Source organism: Hippichthys cyanospilos, chromosome 22 (genome assembly GCF_059441005.1).
Source record: "Hippichthys cyanospilos isolate Australia breed blue-spotted pipefish chromosome 22, RoL_Hcya_1.0, whole genome shotgun sequence".
Lineage (NCBI taxonomy): Eukaryota > Metazoa > Chordata > Actinopteri > Syngnathiformes > Syngnathidae > Hippichthys > Hippichthys cyanospilos.
In genome coordinates this window covers 4,415-25,722 of record NC_142390.1, presented here as the reverse complement: position 1 = coordinate 25,722, position 21,308 = coordinate 4,415, and the positions used below count along the sequence as shown (strand labels likewise).

At 39.9% G+C, this 21,308-nt stretch overlaps 1 protein-coding gene across 1 annotated transcript; it reads left to right on the top strand.

The window, feature by feature from the left end:
- Positions 1 to 4,223: 4,223 nt before the first annotated feature.
- LOC148405203 (mesoderm-specific transcript homolog protein-like) lies at positions 4,224 to 6,371 on the top strand (the record flags this gene model as incomplete). The annotated part of the gene is made up of 5 exons (XM_088407050.1): positions 4,224 to 4,377; positions 5,128 to 5,207; positions 5,280 to 5,357; positions 5,431 to 5,567; positions 6,316 to 6,371. Coding segments are annotated over exons 1-5 (505 nt in total), but the record flags the coding sequence as incomplete, so codon positions are not given.
- Positions 6,372 to 21,308: the final 14,937 nt, after the last annotated feature.

Below are 21,308 nucleotides of genomic sequence, written 5' to 3'. Positions count from 1 at the left end.
TCTTGCCATTCCATTGGTCTATCCATTTTCCTCTTCCCATGATTCAAAAATTACAATTCCACTGTTTCAGTTTTTCCCTTGTATCTTTGCCATTCCTGCTGTGGTTTCCACCATTTTAAATTTAACCGATTCTTGCCATTCCATTGGTCTTTTCATTTTCCTCCTCCCATGATTCAAAAATTACAAATCCACTTTTTCAGTTTTTCCCTTGTATCTTTGCCATTCCTGCTGTGGTTTCCACTATTAACTTTAACAGATTCCTGCCATTTCATTGGTCTATTCATTTACCTCTTCCCATGATTCAAAAACTATGATTCAACTTTTCATTTTTTCCCTTGTATCTTTACCATTCCTGCTGTGGTTTCCACCATTTTAACTTTAACCGATTCTTGCCATTCCATTGGTCTTTTCATTTTCCTCTTCCCATGATTCAAAAATTACAATTCCACTTTTTCAGTTTTACCCTTGTACCTTTGCCATTCCTGCTGTGATTTCCACCATTTTAACTTTAACCGATTCTTGCCATTCCATTGGTCTTTTCATTTTCCTCCTCCCATGATTCAAAAACTATAAATCCATTTTTTCAGTTTTCCCCTTATATCTTTGCCATTCCTGCTGTGGTTTCCACCATTTTAACTTTAACCGATTCTTGCCATTCCATTGGTCTTTTCATTTTCCTCTTCCCATGATTCAAAAATTACAATTCCACTTTTTCAGTTTTACCCTTGTACCTTTGCCATTCCTGCTGTGATTTCCACCATTTTAACTTTAACCGATTCTTGCCATTCCATTGGTCTTTTCATTTTCCTCCTCCCATGATTCAAAAACTATAAATCCATTTTTTGTTTTCCCCTTATATCTTTGCCATTCCTGCTGTGGTTTCCACCATTTTAACTTTAACCGATTCTTGCCATTCCATTGGTCAATCCATTTTCCTCTTCCCATGATTCAAAAATTACAATTCAACTTTTTCAGTTTTTCCCTTTGTATCTTTGCCATTCCTGCTGTGGTTTCCACTTTTAACTTTAACCGATTCTTGCCATTCCATTGGTCTATTATTTTTCCTCTTCCCATGATTCAAAAATTACAATACTTTCAGTTTTTCCCTTGTATCTTTGCCGTTCCTGCTAGTTTCCACCATTTTTAACTTGAACAGATTCTTGCCATTCCATTGGTCTATCCATTTTCCTCTTCCCATGATTCAAAAATTACAATTCCACTGTTTCAGTTTTTCCCTTGTATCTTTGCCATTCCTGCTGTGGTTTCCACCATTTTAAATTTAACAGATTCTTGCCATTCCATTGGTCTTTTCATTTTCCTCCTCCCATGATTCAAAAATAACAATCCCAATTTTTCAGTTTTTCCCTTGTATCCTTGCCATTCCTGCTGTGGTTTCCACCATTTTAACTTTAACCGATTCTTGCCATTCCATTGGTCTTTTCATTTTCCTCCTCCCATGATTCAAAAATTACAAATCCACTTTTTCAGTTTTTCCCTTGTATCTTTGCCATTCCTGCTGTGGTTTCCACTATTTTAACTTTAACAGATTCCTGCCATTTCATTGGTCTATTCATTTACCTCTTCCCATGATTCAAAAATTACAATACTACTTTTTCAGTTTTTCCCTTGTATCTTTGCCATTCCTGCTGTGGTTTCCACCATTTTAACTTTAACCGATTCTTGCCATTCCATTGGTCTATCCATTTTCCTCTTCCCATGATTCAAATATTACCCATAATTCGACTTTTTCAGTTTTTCCTTTGTATCCTTGCCATTCCTGCTGTGGTTTCCACCATTTTAACTTTAACCGATTTCTTGCCATTCCATTGGTCTTTTCATTTTCCTCCTCCCATGATTCAAAAATTTCAATTCCACTTTTTCAGTTTTTCCCTTGTATCTTTGCCATTCCTGCGGTGGTTTCCACCATTTTAACTTTAATCGATTCCTGCCATTCCATTGGTCTATCAATTTTCCTCTTCCCATGATTCAAAAATTACCCACATTTCCACTTTTTCAGTATTTCCCTTATCTTTGCCATTCTTCATCCGATTTCTACCGTTTCAACTTTAAACGAATCCCCTAAGTTCTGCCATTTTATGGTGATGTCCATTTTCTTCTTCCCATAATTCAAAAATTACCCGCAATTCCACTTTTTCAGTAATTATCTTTGCCATGCTTCATCCGATTCCTACCGTTCCAACTTTAAATGATTCCCTTAAGTTCTGCCATTTCATGGTGATATCCATTTTCTTCCCATAATTCAACAATTTTCACAATTCTACTTTTTCAGTTTTTCCCTTGTATCTTTGCCATTCCTGCTGTGGATTCCACCATTTAAACTAATCGATTCTTGCCATTCCATTGGTCTATCCATTTCCTCTTCCCATGATTCAAATATTACCCACAATTCCACTTTTTCATTTTTTCCCTTGTATCTTTGCCATTCCTGCTGTGGTTTCCACCATTTTAACTTTAACCGATTCCTGCCATTCCATTGGTCTATCAATTTTCCTCTTCCCATGATTCAAAAATTACAATTCCACTTTTTCAGTTTTTCCCTTGTTTCTTTCCCATTCCTGCTGCGATTTCCACCGTTTTTAACTTTAATCGATTCCTGCAATACCTGCCATTCCATTGGTCTATCCATTTTCCTCTTCCCATGATACAAAAATTACCCACAATTCCACTTTTTCAGTTTTTCCCTTTGCCATTCTTCATCCGATTCCGACTGTTCCAACTCATCGATTTCCCCCAAGTCCCGCCATTCCATGGTGGTATCCGCTTGCTTCTTCCCAGAATTCAAGAAATTACCCACAATACCACTTTTTCAGTTTTAACCTTGTATCTTTGACATTCCTGCTGGATTTCCACTGTTTTAATTTTTAATCTATTCCCATAATTCCCGCCATTCCATTGGTCTATCCATTTTTCTCTTCCCATGATTCAAAAATTACCCACAATTCCACATTTTCATTTTTTCCCTTATTTGCCATTCTTCTTCCGATTTCGACCGTTCCTACTTTAATCGATTCCCGCCCTTCCTTCCGTTCCACATCATTCAAAACCTCTCCTTTCAGGTGTTTCACCTTCACATGTAATTTCTTCAGAAACTGCACATAATCTAGTTTTACAATTCAACACTAAACTATAGAATAAAACCAAAAATTTAAAACTGTTTTATAGCCCCAAATTTGTTTAAAATAATCATTTTAATATAGTAATACAAAGTTGGAAACATTGTCACTCATCTATTTCACGGTCCCACCTATGCCTTTGTCCTGAACCCGCACATTGTTATGAGTAGTTCGAAAGCTTTCTTTTTCTGAGCAAGAAGATTTTATAAATGGATATGCTCGACGTCGAATTAAAGTGAAGCCTCTTATATCATAACAATACACTTGAAATTGCTGGGACTGTGAGATACGTGAGTGGCAATGTTTCCAAGTTTGTATTACTATGTTAAAATGTTTAACATAAAAGGGGCTTTAAAACAGGTTTTGATTTTTGTTTTTATTCTATAGTTAGTATTGCATTGGTAAAAAAATAAAGGTGGCTATATCACGGATTTCACTTTGAGCATGTTATTTTTGGAACGTAATACCCGCGATAAATGAGGGATTACTGTACCGTACATTTAACAGTTCGCAGTACGGCCGCTAAAGGGCAGAATAGCATTTCTCGTCGTGTCTTTTTAAAGCGTTGGACAGGGCAGATCATGTATTGAGCTAGACGCGCTCTCCTACGCATACTCGTACAAACACCTCAATAGTTTTTGGTGTAAAATAAATAGAAGTCAGTGTTCATTTTTTGACAGTATAGACTTTGTAAAGATTCAAGTTTTTTGGGGGGCGAATAACTATTGAATGGTGACATTACGTTGTCCAAATGAGTGAGACTTCTGTCATTGAGAATCTTTGCTGCCATAGCTACGTACGCTGTTCACAGTCCGGTCTTCACGCGAATGTATTCAGTGAGTATTGAAAACCTTTTCACCTTTTTCAACTGCGCTATTAAAACAAGTTAGGTAAAAATTCATATGTTTACAAGTGTTTATTTTTAATGCGTTGCTAGCTTTAGCAAGTGCACGGGGCTTAAGATAGCTCGCTCGTGCAAGCTAGTGATAAAGTTGCATTTCGTTTGCTCACAAATGGAAGTGAAACAAACTGTTGGAAATTTGCACGGCGTGCAATATGGTTAAGCAGACATGAGCTAAGCCGCACATCATGAAAGAGTGGCGGCTCCACGTCGGCTTGGTGTGCATCCCGTTGCTGGCAGTCTACGTGCACATTCCACTGCCTCAGCTGTCTGCTGCCTTGCTCAAGTGGCACAATGTGGGCGAAGGTTTCACCTTCAGAGGAAGCGAGATCTTCTACAGAGGTGATCGTATCTTTTCACCCTTATACGGCATTAGGTAATTGACGAAATGCTTTTGGAAAGAAAACATTTTCAATGTATATCCAATCCATGGGTGTTTCTAGTTTATACATAGTCTCTTTTACAAAAACTTTCCACAATACGTTGTCACTTTTTCGGAGAAAAAAAAAAGTCCTTACCGTATTACGTGGTTTGTCTTTTGCAAACAAAAACTCCTTATTGTACGTGCATTTTTCTTTCGCTAAAACAATCAAAACCGCATCAGTGGTGCCAAACATACAGCCCATGGGCTAGATCTGGCCCACGAGGTGGTTTCTTCCGGCCTGCGAGATGATTCTGTGGAGCATTAAAAAAAACATTAGTCTGCTGTCTATAATACTTTGACTCAGCTCTCATTTACAGGCTTCCTCATGCTTAACAACAAACGTTACAATACATTTAAAAAAAATAGCAATTGCGACTTACAAAATAGAAGAAACCATAAACGATCGCGTAGTCTCAAGCTGCCGTCAGCTGCAACTCAGGCTAGCGCTCTAACAACTAACTCGGGCCACTGCAGTCGTCCTCGAGCCTAAACAATGAATGTTACAATACTAAAAAAGAATCATGCTCAGCACAAGTTAAATCACCCTCAATAGATTACCAAATGGCCCCAGAGCCTAAATGAATTGACACCTCTACAGTGTTTGTTTTAAAAAAAAAAAAAAAAAAAAAGCCATTTTCTTGTACTGTGTGTGTAATATACATAATCAGACTCAGGTGGCGCCTCGGGCAGCTCTGACGTCATACTTCTCCTTCATGGCTTTCCCACCTCCAGCCACGACTGGAACAAGGTCTGAGCAACACAGCAACAAACCATTTGACTATTTAATTTTGTTTTAACACTTCTTTCCACCCCACCACAGATCTGGGAGCCTCTCACCCAACGCTTCAACCGAGTCATAGCGCTGGACTTCTTGGGTTTCGGCTTCACCGACAAGCCAGTAAATATCTTCTCTTGTGAGTCTGTAAAATCAATCCAAACTGAATTTGTTTTTCCTGTTGTCGAGGGGACAGCGACCGCACAGGTACTCCATTTTCGAGCAGGCCAGTGTGGTGGAGGCGCTGGTGGCGCACTTGGGTCTGGCCAACCAGCGAATCAATCTGCTGTCTCATGACTACGGCGACACGGTGGCGTTGGAGCTTCTCTACAGGTAGACTGCAAGATTAAAGTGTTTGTAGTGCCGGTGGGTTTAATTAGGAAGGCTTAGTTGGGTAGTAAGCAAAGCAGCCCAAGTAAGAGGCCAAGTGTGCAGGCTTCGGGCTTTTTTTTTATTTTAAGCATTTTTTTTTTTTTGTTCTTTCAGATGTGTGCTAGACGAGGCTGCAGCATAACTTTAAATTGACACATAAAACATATTTAAGTCAGCCTAACCTACATATTAGACAAGAAAAATTTGCTAGCTTGATGCTTGCACACGCTGAGAGGAAAAAAAAACTAGCCTTGATGTTATCTTCCCATAAAATAACTGATTATATAGCGATACCTTGTTTATATTTTAGCATGTGCATTTTCACTTTATATTCCTTCATTGAAATAATGGAAATGCCAAAAACGTTCGAGCACATGCCCAAAAACCAAAGCCCAGCTTAATGCTAATCTAGTGAGGGAAAAAAAACGAACTAGCTTCAATATTGTGGTAATTAAATGATCACATTAAAATAATTGAATTTATAGTAGTACCATGAGTTTATTTTTGTATTTAAGTGTTGCATCTCAAATCAAAGTTTTCCATTAGAATGAATGGAAATGCTATCAATTCGTTTCAATGCATCCCAAGAATTAAAAGTATTTTATATATATACATATTTATATTGAGTGATTGACGGAAAATGCATCAATGCTGTTTTAATTATGGACCAGCCCATAATTAATCATTTATATTTTTGTGTGTGTGTTAGTGACCAGAACCGCACAGGTCACCTTAACATTAACAGCTTGTGTGTCTCAAATGGAGGTCGGTGTATTTGTGTGAAGGTGAAACCTTCACACACGTTATTCCTTGATTTTATTATTGTGTGAAGGTGAAACCTTCACACACGTTATTCCTTGACTTGATTATTGTGTGAAGATGAAACCTTCACACGTTATTCCTTGACTTTATTTTTATTGTGTGAAGGTGAAACCTTCAGACGTTATTCCTTGTCTTTATTATTGTGTGAAGGTTTCATGTTATTCCTTGACTTTTATTATTATTATTATTATTATTATGCCGTTTTTCGGTAAGTTTCTTCTCATTCCCAGTTTATCCTATTCCCATTCGGGGCGCGTCCATTTTTATAATTCCTATTATTCATAATTTCCCACAATTCCCTGTTTTCCGTGCCAAAAATGCCATCGACTTACATTAGGTGATTTTCATTTCATTATTATCTTTCACATTTCATATTTTCAAAATTTAACTCATTCAACTTGCCTTAGGGATCATTCCCATCATTCCAGTAATTCATAGTTTCCAATAATTTCCCATAATTCCACATTTTTCCCACCTTCAATAATTCATTTCCAATGGGAGGGCTTCCCATTCATTTTCAATGGGACAATTAACATTTCACATTTTGATGTTTCCCATTTCATATTCATAACATCTAACTCATACATATCACGTTATGGCTCCTTCCCATCAATCCAGTCATTCACAATTATTAATTATTCGTAATTCTATATTTTTCACCTAAAACAATTTTTCATTCCCAATGGCAGATTTTACTATTCCTCTTTGAAGCTTCCCCATTTTGCATTCAAATTATTCAACTAATACATTTCACATTGTCATCATTACACATAATTCACACATTCCATTAATTCATAACAATTTTAATAATTTTACCCATAATTCCTCATTCCCATTTTTCTCACCAACTTTGTAACCTATCTTGGCCATTCCTGCTCCGATTCCCACCGTTCCAACTTTAATAGATTCCCCCAATTCCCGCCATTCCAAGGTGGTATCCATTTTCCTTTTCCCAGAAATAAATTACCCACAATTCCACTTTTTCCCTTATCTTTGCCATTCCTGCTCAGATTTCCACCATTCCAAGTTTAATCGATTCCCCTGATGCCCGCCATTCCATTCGTGTATCCATTTTCCTCTTCCCAGAAATATACATTTTCCCACAATTCCACATACTGTACCTTTTAATGAACCAATTCATTTTCAATGAGGTCATTGTGTGGGCGTTTAGCCTTCGTGGTCTACTGTTTAGGTAGACAAAGTAGTCCATTTCCCATTAGGTCATCAAGCGGCCATCTTGTACACTTGGCTACATACACTGAGACTCCATTTCCCATCAACCCTCAGGGGCGGCCATCTTGGATATCTGATTAGACAGCTCATGAGGGTTCAGCTCAACTTCAACCCAGGATGGCGGCCATCTTGGTTAACTCAGAACAATAAAATCAACACTCTCCAAATGTTGAACATCCAACTTATTAAATATAATCCCCAAAATTCAGAATTTGATCTTTAAGTGTACTTTTTTCTTTTTGAAATTTTGTGATACTTTACAAAATTCAAAGAATTGCTGTTGTTTCACATTGATGACTACAGATGTTTGTCTGATTCAGTCCAATTCAGTGTTAAACCGTTCATCTTGACCCTGCCTATGACCTCAGAGTCATTTACCCATAATGCATCCTTTTTGCATAAGTATTAGCCCCCTAAAACTCGCGAAAAATCGGAATTGTTTCCTCTTGTGATATCTCCATTCGTGCCAACCTATACTTATCGTTCCAACTTTAGGTATTTCCCATTATGGATTAGATTGCCAAGAACACCCTCGCACCAAAAATTTCACGTTTTTTCCCATTTTTATTTTTTACCCATAATTCCTCAGTTACTTGTTCTTGCCAAAACGTTGTAACCTTCTGTCTTCGACATTCTTCATCCGATTCCCACCATTCCAACTTTAATCGATTCCATCCATACCTGCCAATTCATTGGTGTATTCATTTACTTATCAGGAATCAAAATTTACCCACAATTCCACACACTGTACCCTTAAACCAATTCATTTTCAATGTCATTCATTGTGTGGGCGTTTGGCCTTCATGGACTACTGTTTAGGTAGACAAGTAGTCCATTTCCCATGGGGTCGTCAGGTGGCCATCTTGGACATTTGCCTACATACACTGAGACTCCATTTCCCATAAACCCTCAGGGGCGGCCATCTTGGATATCTGATCAGACATCTCATTCAGTTTTCCCTTCTATCTTTGCCAGCCTTCATCTGATTCAGACCGTTCCAATTTTAATTGATTCCCCCGATGCCCGCTATTCCAGTTTTACACACAAATCAAAAATTACCCACAATTCCACTTTTTCAGTTTTTCCCTTATCTTTGCCATCCTTCATCCGATTCCGACTGTTCCAACTTTAATCAATTCACCCAAGTCACGCCATTCCACGATAGTATCCATTGTCTTCTTCCCACAATTCAGAAATTACCCACAAGTTCACTTTTTAGTTCTTCACTTATATCTTTGCCATTCTTCAACCCTAACCCTTATGTTTGCCATTCTTCACCCGATTCCGACCGCTCCAACTTAAATCGATTCCCCCAATGCCCGCCCATCCATTTTTACCCACAATTCAAAAATTGCCCACAATTCCCTTTTTTCAGTTTTTTTCTATCTTAGCCATTCTTCATCAGTTTCCGACCGTTCGAATTTTACCCACAATTCCACTTATTCAGTTTTTCCCTTTGCCAGACTTTTTCCGATTCTGACGGTCCCAACTTTAATCGATTCCCCTAAGTTCTGCCATTTAATGGTGATATCAATTTTCTTCCCAGAATTCTAAAATTACCCAAAATTCCACTTTAGTTTTTCCCTTGTATCTTTGCCATTCCTGCTGTGGTTTCTACCATTTTAACTTTACCCGATTCTTGCCATTCCATTGGTCTATTAATTTTCCTCTTCCCATGATTCAAAAATTACAATACCACTTTTTCAGTTTTTCCCTTTGCCATTCTTCATCCGATTTTACCGTTCAAACTTTAAACGATTCCCCTAAGTTCTGCCATTTCATGATGATCCATTTTCTTCCCAGAATTCAAAAATTTTCACAATTCCACTATTAGTTTTTCGCTTTTATATTTGCCATTCCTGATGCGATTTCCACAGTTTTAACTTTAACCGATTCCTGCCATTCCATTGGTCTATGCATTTTCCGCTTCCCATGATTAAAATATTACCCACAATTCCATTCTTTCAGTTTTTCCCTTCTTTGCCATTCTTCATCAGATTTCTACCATTCATACTTAAAACGATTCCCTAAAGTTCTGCCATTTCATGGTGATATCCATTTTCTTCTTCCAGGATTCAAAAAATGACCCACAATTCCACTTTTTCAGTATTTCCCTTGTATCTTTGCCATTCCTGCTGTGGTTTCCACCATTTTAACTTTAACCGATTCTTGCCATTCCATTGGTCTTTTATGATTCAAAAATTACAATTCCACTTTTTCAGTTTTTCCCTTATCTTTACAATTCCTGCTGTGATTTCCACCATTTTAACTTTAACCGATTCTTGCCATTCCATTAGTCTTTTCATTTTCCTCCTCCCATGATTCAAAAATTACAATGCCACTTTGTTTTTCCCATGTATCTTTGCCATTCCTGCTGTGGTTTCCACCATTTTAACTAATTGATTCTTGCTATTCCATTGGTCTATCCATTTTCCTCTTCCCATGATTCAAAAAATTACAATTCATCTTTTTCAGTTTTTCCCTTGTATCTTTGCCATTCCTGCTGTGATTTCCACAATTTTAACTAACCGATTCTTGCCATTCCATTGGTCTATTCATTTTCCTCCTCCCATGATTCAAAAATTACAATTCCACTTTCAGTTTTTCCCTTGTATCTTTGCCATTCCTGCTATGGTTTCCACCATTTTAACTTTAACCGATTCTTGCCATTCCATTGGTCTTTTCATTTTCCTCTTCCCATGATTCAAAACTTACAATTCCATTTTTTTTCAGTTTTTCCCTTGTACCTTTGCCATTCCTGCTGTGGTTTCCACCATTTTAACTTTAACCGATTCTTGCCATTCCATTGGTCTTTTCATTTTCCTCTTCCCATGATTCAAAAATTACAATTCCACTTTTTAAGTTTTTCCCTTATCTTTGCCATGCTTCATCCGATTCCTACCGTTCCAACTTTAAACGATTCCCCTAAGTTCTGCCATTGCATGGTGATATCACTTTTCTTCTTCCCAGGATTCAACAATTTTCAAAATTCCACTTATTCAGCTTTTTCCTGGTATTTTTGCCATTCCTGCTGTGGTTTCCACCATTTTAACTTTAACCGATTCTTGCCATTCCATTGGTCTTTTCATTTTCCTCCTCCCATGATTCAAAAATTACAATTCCACTTTTTCAGTTTTTCCCTTATCTTTACCATTCCTGCTGTGATTTCCACCATTTTAACTATAACCGATTCTTGCCATTCCATTGGTCTATCCATTTCCTCTTCCCATTATTCAAATATTACCCACAATTCGACTTTTTCAGTTTTTCCCTTGTATCCTTGCCATTCCTGCTGTGGTTTCCACCATTTTAACTTTAACCGATTCTTGCCATTCCATTGGTCTTTTCATTTTCCTCCTCCCATGATTCAAAAATTACAATTCCACTTTTTCAGTTTTTCCCTTATCTTTGCCAATCCTGCTGTGATTTCCACCATTTTAACTTTAACCGATTCTTGCCATTCCATTGGTCTTTTCATTTTCCTCCTCCCATGATTCAAAAATTACAATGCCACTTTCAGTTTTTCCCATGTATCTTTGCCATTCCTGCTGTGGTTTCCACCATTTAAACTAATCGATTCTTGCCATTCCATTGGTCTATCCATTTCCTCTTCCCATGATTCAAATATTACCCACAATTCGACTTTTTCAGTTTTTCCCTAGTATCCTTGCCATTCCTGCTGTGGTTTCCACCATTTTAACTTTAACCGATTCTTGCCATTCCATTGGTCTTTTCATTTTCCTCCTCCCATGATTCAAAAATTACAATTCCACTTTTTCAGTTTTTCCCTTATCTTTGCCAATCCTGCTGTGATTTCCACCATTTTAACTTTAACTGATTCTTGCCATTCCATTGGTCTTTTCATTTTCCTCCTCCCATGATTAAAAAATTACAATGCCACTTTCAGTTTTTCCCATGTATCTTTGCCATTCCTGCTGTGGTTTCCACCATTTTAACTAATCGATTCTTGCCATTCCATTGGTCTATCCATTTTCCTCTTCCCATGATTCAAAAAATTACAATTCATCTTTTTCAGTTTTTCCCTTGAATCTTTGCCATTCCTGCTGTGGTTTCCACTATTTTAACTTTAACCGATTCCTGCCATTCCATTGGTCTATTCATTTACCTCTTCCCATGATTCAAAAATTACAATTCAACCTTTTTCAGTTTTTCCCTTGTATCTTTGCTATTCCTGCTGTGGTTTCCACCATTTTTAACTTTAACCGATTCCTGCCATTCCATTGGGTTAGGGTTAGGGTTAGGGTTAGGGTTAGGGTTAGGGTTAGGGTTAGGGTTAGGGTTAGGTTAGGGTTAGGGTTAGGGTTTAGGGTTAGGGTTAGGGTTAGGGTTAGGGTTAGGGTAGGGTTAGGGTTAGGGTTAGGGTTAGGGTTAGGGTTAGGGTTAGGGTTAGGGTTAGGGGAAAAGACCCCGCCTCCAACGGAAGATACCTTCCGTCGGAGTGAGGTAAGTGCACGGTCCTGCCACTGTTTCCTCCCCCTTGGTCCTTCAGCTCTCTTCTGGGTTTTCTCTTTCCGTTTTGGCTTTCTTTTTAACTTCCTTTTTTGGGTTCATGCTTTGGTTCGTTTCGCCTTTGTTATCTAGTAATATTTTTGCATGCCTTATTTTCAATGGGGCCCGTCGCGACGTTTCGGACCTTTTCGTCCTTCTTCAGGCTGGGTCCCCATTAGCTCTTTTTTAAGCTTTTCTTTCTTTTTGTTATTTTATTTTTGAGAAATTTTGTTCCTCTGTTGTCTTTGTTCTTCTTGCATGCCCTTTATTTAGGTTTTGTTTTTTTCTTTCTTGCATGTCTGTCTTTGCATGTCTTTCTTTTTCCGCTTTTGATTCATCTTTCTCTTGCATGTGTCTGTCTTCTTTATCTTTTTCCTTTTTGTGTAGTTCTCCCTCCCTTTTCTATTGGCACCCCCAACTCTTTCCCCTTTCTGTCGCTTGATTTTAGCCTTCCTTTTCTTTCCAACTTTCTCCCACTTATAGTCAATTTCTTACCTTTATGCAGACTAGCACTCCCATCCCTGAATTTAGGCTCCACCAGTTATTTGGGCTTCTGGGAGCATTATTTATATACTTTTGCCTTTTTTCGGCTGTATCCCCCCATCCAATTTGGGCTAGTTTTATACTGCTTCCAGTAAGATTTTTGATTATATGTGTCCCACCCCCTCTCTTTGAGTTTTCCCATGCCGTCAAATTAGGGTTATGTTTAGGGGTTGTTTTTAGGGTTAGTCAATCTGGGGTTGTTTAGGGCTAGGCCAATTAGGGGTTATGTTACAGGGTTGTGTTTAGGATAGTATTTTGGGTAGGGTTATCAATTTGGGTTAAGGTATGTCAATTGGTTATGTGTTAGGGCTCATTCAGGTCTCACATTCCTCAGGTCCCAAGGGGTCGGAAAACAGTGGCGGCACAGGCCGGTTAGGGTTAGGGGAAAAGACCCCGCCTCCAACGGAAGATACCTTCCGTCGGAGTGAGGTAAGTGCACGGTCCTGCCACTGTTTCCTCCCCCTTGGTCCTTCAGCTCTCTTCTGGGTTTTCTCTTTCCGTTTTGGCTTTCTTTTTAACTTCCTTTTTTGGGTTCATGCTTTGGTTCGTTTCGCCTTTGTTATCTAGTAATATTTTTGCATGCCTTATTTTCAATGGGGCCCGTCGCGACGTTTCGGACCTTTTCGTCCTTCTTCAGGCTGGGTCCCCATTAGCTCTTTTTTAAGCTTTTCTTTCTTTTTGTTATTTTATTTTTGAGAAATTTTGTTCCTCTGTTGTCTTTGTTCTTCTTGCATGCCCTTTATTTAGGTTTTGTTTTTTTCTTTCTTGCATGTCTGTCTTTGCATGTCTTTCTTTTTCCGCTTTTGATTCATCTTTCTCTTGCATGTGTCTGTCTTCTTTATCTTTTTCCTTTTTGTGTAGTTCTCCCTCCCTTTTCTATTGGCACCCCCAACTCTTTCCCCTTTCTGTCGCTTGATTTTAGCCTTCCTTTTCTTTCCAACTTTCTCCCACTTATAGTCAATTTCTTACCTTTATGCAGACTAGCACTCCCATCCCTGAATTTAGGCTCCACCAGTTATTTGGGCTTCTGGGAGCATTATTTATATACTTTTGCCTTTTTTCGGCTGTATCCCCCCATCCAATTTGGGCTAGTTTTATACTGCTTCCAGTAAGATTTTTGATTATATGTGTCCCACCCCCTCTCTTTGAGTTTTCCCATGCCGTCAAATTAGGGTTATGTTTAGGGGTTGTTTTTAGGGTTAGTCAATCTGGGGTTGTTTAGGGCTAGGCCAATTAGGGGTTATGTTACAGGGTTGTGTTTAGGATAGTATTTTGGGTAGGGTTATCAATTTGGGTTAAGGTATGTCAATTGGTTATGTGTTAGGGCTCATTCAGGTCTCACATTCCTCAGGTCCCAAGGGGTCGGAAAACAGTGGCGGCACAGGCCGGTTAGGGTTAGGGGAAAAGACCCCGCCTCCAACGGAAGATACCTTCCGTCGGAGTGAGGTAAGTGCACGGTCCTGCCACTGTTTCCTCCCCCTTGGTCCTTCAGCTCTCTTCTGGGTTTTCTCTTTCCGTTTTGGCTTTCTTTTTAACTTCCTTTTTTGGGTTCATGCTTTGGTTCGTTTCGCCTTTGTTATCTAGTAATATTTTTGCATGCCTTATTTTCAATGGGGCCCGTCGCGACGTTTCGGACCTTTTCGTCCTTCTTCAGGCTGGGTCCCCATTAGCTCTTTTTTAAGCTTTTCTTTCTTTTTGTTATTTTATTTTTGAGAAATTTTGTTCCTCTGTTGTCTTTGTTCTTCTTGCATGCCCTTTATTTAGGTTTTGTTTTTTTCTTTCTTGCATGTCTGTCTTTGCATGTCTTTCTTTTTCCGCTTTTGATTCATCTTTCTCTTGCATGTGTCTGTCTTCTTTATCTTTTTCCTTTTTGTGTAGTTCTCCCTCCCTTTTCTATTGGCACCCCCAACTCTTTCCCCTTTCTGTCGCTTGATTTTAGCCTTCCTTTTCTTTCCAACTTTCTCCCACTTATAGTCAATTTCTTACCTTTATGCAGACTAGCACTCCCATCCCTGAATTTAGGCTCCACCAGTTATTTGGGCTTCTGGGAGCATTATTTATATACTTTTGCCTTTTTTCGGCTGTATCCCCCCATCCAATTTGGGCTAGTTTTATACTGCTTCCAGTAAGATTTTTGATTATATGTGTCCCACCCCCTCTCTTTGAGTTTTCCCATGCCGTCAAATTAGGGTTATGTTTAGGGGTTGTTTTTAGGGTTAGTCAATCTGGGGTTGTTTAGGGCTAGGCCAATTAGGGGTTATGTTACAGGGTTGTGTTTAGGATAGTATTTTGGGTAGGGTTATCAATTTGGGTTAAGGTATGTCAATTGGTTATGTGTTAGGGCTCATTCAGGTCTCACATTCCTCAGGTCCCAAGGGGTCGGAAAACAGTGGCGGCACAGGCCGGTTAGGGTTAGGGGAAAAGACCCCGCCTCCAACGGAAGATACCTTCCGTCGGAGTGAGGTAAGTGCACGGTCCTGCCACTGTTTCCTCCCCCTTGGTCCTTCAGCTCTCTTCTGGGTTTTCTCTTTCCGTTTTGGCTTTCTTTTTAACTTCCTTTTTTGGGTTCATGCTTTGGTTCGTTTCGCCTTTGTTATCTAGTAATATTTTTGCATGCCTTATTTTCAATGGGGCCCGTCGCGACGTTTCGGACCTTTTCGTCCTTCTTCAGGCTGGGTCCCCATTAGCTCTTTTTTAAGCTTTTCTTTCTTTTTGTTATTTTATTTTTGAGAAATTTTGTTCCTCTGTTGTCTTTGTTCTTCTTGCATGCCCTTTATTTAGGTTTTGTTTTTTTCTTTCTTGCATGTCTGTCTTTGCATGTCTTTCTTTTTCCGCTTTTGATTCATCTTTCTCTTGCATGTGTCTGTCTTCTTTATCTTTTTCCTTTTTGTGTAGTTCTCCCTCCCTTTTCTATTGGCACCCCCAACTCTTTCCCCTTTCTGTCGCTTGATTTTAGCCTTCCTTTTCTTTCCAACTTTCTCCCACTTATAGTCAATTTCTTACCTTTATGCAGACTAGCACTCCCATCCCTGAATTTAGGCTCCACCAGTTATTTGGGCTTCTGGGAGCATTATTTATATACTTTTGCCTTTTTTCGGCTGTATCCCCCCATCCAATTTGGGCTAGTTTTATACTGCTTCCAGTAAGATTTTTGATTATATGTGTCCCACCCCCTCTCTTTGAGTTTTCCCATGCCGTCAAATTAGGGTTATGTTTAGGGGTTGTTTTTAGGGTTAGTCAATCTGGGGTTGTTTAGGGCTAGGCCAATTAGGGGTTATGTTACAGGGTTGTGTTTAGGATAGTATTTTGGGTAGGGTTATCAATTTGGGTTAAGGTATGTCAATTGGTTATGTGTTAGGGCTCATTCAGGTCTCACATTCCTCAGGTCCCAAGGGGTCGGAAAACAGTGGCGGCACAGGCCGGTTAGGGTTAGGGGAAAAGACCCCGCCTCCAACGGAAGATACCTTCCGTCGGAGTGAGGTAAGTGCACGGTCCTGCCACTGTTTCCTCCCCCTTGGTCCTTCAGCTCTCTTCTGGGTTTTCTCTTTCCGTTTTGGCTTTCTTTTTAACTTCCTTTTTTGGGTTCATGCTTTGGTTCGTTTCGCCTTTGTTATCTAGTAATATTTTTGCATGCCTTATTTTCAATGGGGCCCGTCGCGACGTTTCGGACCTTTTCGTCCTTCTTCAGGCTGGGTCCCCATTAGCTCTTTTTTAAGCTTTTCTTTCTTTTTGTTATTTTATTTTTGAGAAATTTTGTTCCTCTGTTGTCTTTGTTCTTCTTGCATGCCCTTTATTTAGGTTTTGTTTTTTTCTTTCTTGCATGTCTGTCTTTGCATGTCTTTCTTTTTCCGCTTTTGATTCATCTTTCTCTTGCATGTGTCTGTCTTCTTTATCTTTTTCCTTTTTGTGTAGTTCTCCCTCCCTTTTCTATTGGCACCCCCAACTCTTTCCCCTTTCTGTCGCTTGATTTTAGCCTTCCTTTTCTTTCCAACTTTCTCCCACTTATAGTCAATTTCTTACCTTTATGCAGACTAGCACTCCCATCCCTGAATTTAGGCTCCACCAGTTATTTGGGCTTCTGGGAGCATTATTTATATACTTTTGCCTTTTTTCGGCTGTATCCCCCCATCCAATTTGGGCTAGTTTTATACTGCTTCCAGTAAGATTTTTGATTATATGTGTCCCACCCCCTCTCTTTGAGTTTTCCCATGCCGTCAAATTAGGGTTATGTTTAGGGGTTGTTTTTAGGGTTAGTCAATCTGGGGTTGTTTAGGGCTAGGCCAATTAGGGGTTATGTTACAGGGTTGTGTTTAGGATAGTATTTTGGGTAGGGTTATCAATTTGGGTTAAGGTATGTCAATTGGTTATGTGTTAGGGCTCATTCAGGTCTCACATTCCTCAGGTCCCAAGGGGTCGGAAAACAGTGGCGGCACAGGCCGGTTAGGGTTAGGGGAAAAGACCCCGCCTCCAACGGAAGATACCTTCCGTCGGAGTGAGGTAAGTGCACGGTCCTGCCACTGTTTCCTCCCCCTTGGTCCTTCAGCTCTCTTCTGGGTTTTCTCTTTCCGTTTTGGCTTTCTTTTTAACTTCCTTTTTTGGGTTCATGCTTTGGTTCGTTTCGCCTTTGTTATCTAGTAATATTTTTGCATGCCTTATTTTCAATGGGGCCCGTCGCGACGTTTCGGACCTTTTCGTCCTTCTTCAGGCTGGGTCCCCATTAGCTCTTTTTTAAGCTTTTCTTTCTTTTTGTTATTTTATTTTTGAGAAATTTTGTTCCTCTGTTGTCTTTGTTCTTCTTGCATGCCCTTTATTTAGGTTTTGTTTTTTTCTTTCTTGCATGTCTGTCTTTGCATGTCTTTCTTTTTCCGCTTTTGATTCATCTTTCTCTTGCATGTGTCTGTCTTCTTTATCTTTTTCCTTTTTGTGTAGTTCTCCCTCCCTTTTCTATTGGCACCCCCAACTCTTTCCCCTTTCTGTCGCTTGATTTTAGCCTTCCTTTTCTTTCCAACTTTCTCCCACTTATAGTCAATTTCTTACCTTTATGCAGACTAGCACTCCCATCCCTGAATTTAGGCTCCACCAGTTATTTGGGCTTCTGGGAGCATTATTTATATACTTTTGCCTTTTTTCGGCTGTATCCCCCCATCCAATTTGGGCTAGTTTTATACTGCTTCCAGTAAGATTTTTGATTATATGTGTCCCACCCCCTCTCTTTGAGTTTTCCCATGCCGTCAAATTAGGGTTATGTTTAGGGGTTGTTTTTAGGGTTAGTCAATCTGGGGTTGTTTAGGGCTAGGCCAATTAGGGGTTATGTTACAGGGTTGTGTTTAGGATAGTATTTTGGGTAGGGTTATCAATTTGGGTTAAGGTATGTCAATTGGTTATGTGTTAGGGCTCATTCAGGTCTCACATTCCTCAGGTCCCAAGGGGTCGGAAAACAGTGGCGGCACAGGCCGGTTAGGGTTAGGGGAAAAGACCCCGCCTCCAACGGAAGATACCTTCCGTCGGAGTGAGGTAAGTGCACGGTCCTGCCACTGTTTCCTCCCCCTTGGTCCTTCAGCTCTCTTCTGGGTTTTCTCTTTCCGTTTTGGCTTTCTTTTTAACTTCCTTTTTTGGGTTCATGCTTTGGTTCGTTTCGCCTTTGTTATCTAGTAATATTTTTGCATGCCTTATTTTCAATGGGGCCCGTCGCGACGTTTCGGACCTTTTCGTCCTTCTTCAGGCTGGGTCCCCATTAGCTCTTTTTTAAGCTTTTCTTTCTTTTTGTTATTTTATTTTTGAGAAATTTTGTTCCTCTGTTGTCTTTGTTCTTCTTGCATGCCCTTTATTTAGGTTTTGTTTTTTTCTTTCTTGCATGTCTGTCTTTGCATGTCTTTCTTTTTCCGCTTTTGATTCATCTTTCTCTTGCATGTGTCTGTCTTCTTTATCTTTTTCCTTTTTGTGTAGTTCTCCCTCCCTTTTCTATTGGCACCCCCAACTCTTTCCCCTTTCTGTCGCTTGATTTTAGCCTTCCTTTTCTTTCCAACTTTCTCCCACTTATAGTCAATTTCTTACCTTTATGCAGACTAGCACTCCCATCCCTGAATTTAGGCTCCACCAGTTATTTGGGCTTCTGGGAGCATTATTTATATACTTTTGCCTTTTTTCGGCTGTATCCCCCCATCCAATTTGGGCTAGTTTTATACTGCTTCCAGTAAGATTTTTGATTATATGTGTCCCACCCCCTCTCTTTGAGTTTTCCCATGCCGTCAAATTAGGGTTATGTTTAGGGGTTGTTTTTAGGGTTAGTCAATCTGGGGTTGTTTAGGGCTAGGCCAATTAGGGGTTATGTTACAGGGTTGTGTTTAGGATAGTATTTTGGGTAGGGTTATCAATTTGGGTTAAGGTATGTCAATTGGTTATGTGTTAGGGCTCATTCAGGTCTCACATTCCTCAGGTCCCAAGGGGTCGGAAAACAGTGGCGGCACAGGCCGGTTAGGGTTAGGGGAAAAGACCCCGCCTCCAACGGAAGATACCTTCCGTCGGAGTGAGGTAAGTGCACGGTCCTGCCACTGTTTCCTCCCCCTTGGTCCTTCAGCTCTCTTCTGGGTTTTCTCTTTCCGTTTTGGCTTTCTTTTTAACTTCCTTTTTTGGGTTCATGCTTTGGTTCGTTTCGCCTTTGTTATCTAGTAATATTTTTGCATGCCTTATTTTCAATGGGGCCCGTCGCGACGTTTCGGACCTTTTCGTCCTTCTTCAGGCTGGGTCCCCATTAGCTCTTTTTTAAGCTTTTCTTTCTTTTTGTTATTTTATTTTTGAGAAATTTTGTTCCTCTGTTGTCTTTGTTCTTCTTGCATGCCCTTTATTTAGGTTTTGTTTTTTTCTTTCTTGCATGTCTGTCTTTGCATGTCTTTCTTTTTCCGCTTTTGATTCATCTTTCTCTTGCATGTGTCTGTCTTCTTTATCTTTTTCCTTTTTGTGTAGTTCTCCCTCCCTTTTCTATTGGCACCCCCAACTCTTTCCCCTTTCTGTCGCTTGATTTTAGCCTTCCTTTTCTTTCCAACTTTCTCCCACTTATAGTCAATTTCTTACCTTTATGCAGACTAGCACTCCCATCCCTGAATTTAGGCTCCACCAGTTATTTGGGCTTCTGGGAGCATTATTTATATACTTTTGCCTTTTTTCGGCTGTATCCCCCCATCCAATTTGGGCTAGTTTTATACTGCTTCCAGTAAGATTTTTGATTATATGTGTCCCACCCCCTCTCTTTGAGTTTTCCCATGCCGTCAAATTAGGGTTATGTTTAGGGGTTGTTTTTAGGGTTAGTCAATCTGGGGTTGTTTAGGGCTAGGCCAATTAGGGGTTATGTTACAGGGTTGTGTTTAGGATAGTATTTTGGGTAGGGTTATCAATTTGGGTTAAGGTATGTCAATTGGTTATGTGTTAGGGCTCATTCAGGTCTCACATTCCTCAGGTCCCAAGGGGTCGGAAAACAGTGGCGGCACAGGCCGGTTAGGGTTAGGGGAAAAGACCCCGCCTCCAACGGAAGATACCTTCCGTCGGAGTGAGGTAAGTGCACGGTCCTGCCACTGTTTCCTCCCCCTTGGTCCTTCAGCTCTCTTCTGGGTTTTCTCTTTCCGTTTTGGCTTTCTTTTTAACTTCCTTTTTTGGGTTCATGCTTTGGTTCGTTTCGCCTTTGTTATCTAGTAATATTTTTGCATGCCTTATTTTCAATGGGGCCCGTCGCGACGTTTCGGACCTTTTCGTCCTTCTTCAGGCTGGGTCCCCATTAGCTCTTTTTTAAGCTTTTCTTTCTTTTTGTTATTTTATTTTTGAGAAATTTTGTTCCTCTGTTGTCTTTGTTCTTCTTGCATGCCCTTTATTTAGGTTTTGTTTTTTTCTTTCTTGCATGTCTGTCTTTGCATGTCTTTCTTTTTCCGCTTTTGATTCATCTTTCTCTTGCATGTGTCTGTCTTCTTTATCTTTTTCCTTTTTGTGTAGTTCTCCCTCCCTTTTCTATTGGCACCCCCAACTCTTTCCCCTTTCTGTCGCTTGATTTTAGCCTTCCTTTTCTTTCCAACTTTCTCCCACTTATAGTCAATTTCTTACCTTTATGCAGACTAGCACTCCCATCCCTGAATTTAGGCTCCACCAGTTATTTGGGCTTCTGGGAGCATTATTTATATACTTTTGCCTTTTTTCGGCTGTATCCCCCCATCCAATTTGGGCTAGTTTTATACTGCTTCCAGTAAGATTTTTGATTATATGTGTCCCACCCCCTCTCTTTGAGTTTTCCCATGCCGTCAAATTAGGGTTATGTTTAGGGGTTGTTTTTAGGGTTAGTCAATCTGGGGTTGTTTAGGGCTAGGCCAATTAGGGGTTATGTTACAGGGTTGTGTTTAGGATAGTATTTTGGGTAGGGTTATCAATTTGGGTTAAGGTATGTCAATTGGTTATGTGTTAGGGCTCATTCAGGTCTCACATTCCTCAGGTCCCAAGGGGTCGGAAAACAGTGGCGGCACAGGCCGGTTAGGGTTAGGGGAAAAGACCCCGCCTCCAACGGAAGATACCTTCCGTCGGAGTGAGGTAAGTGCACGGTCCTGCCACTGTTTCCTC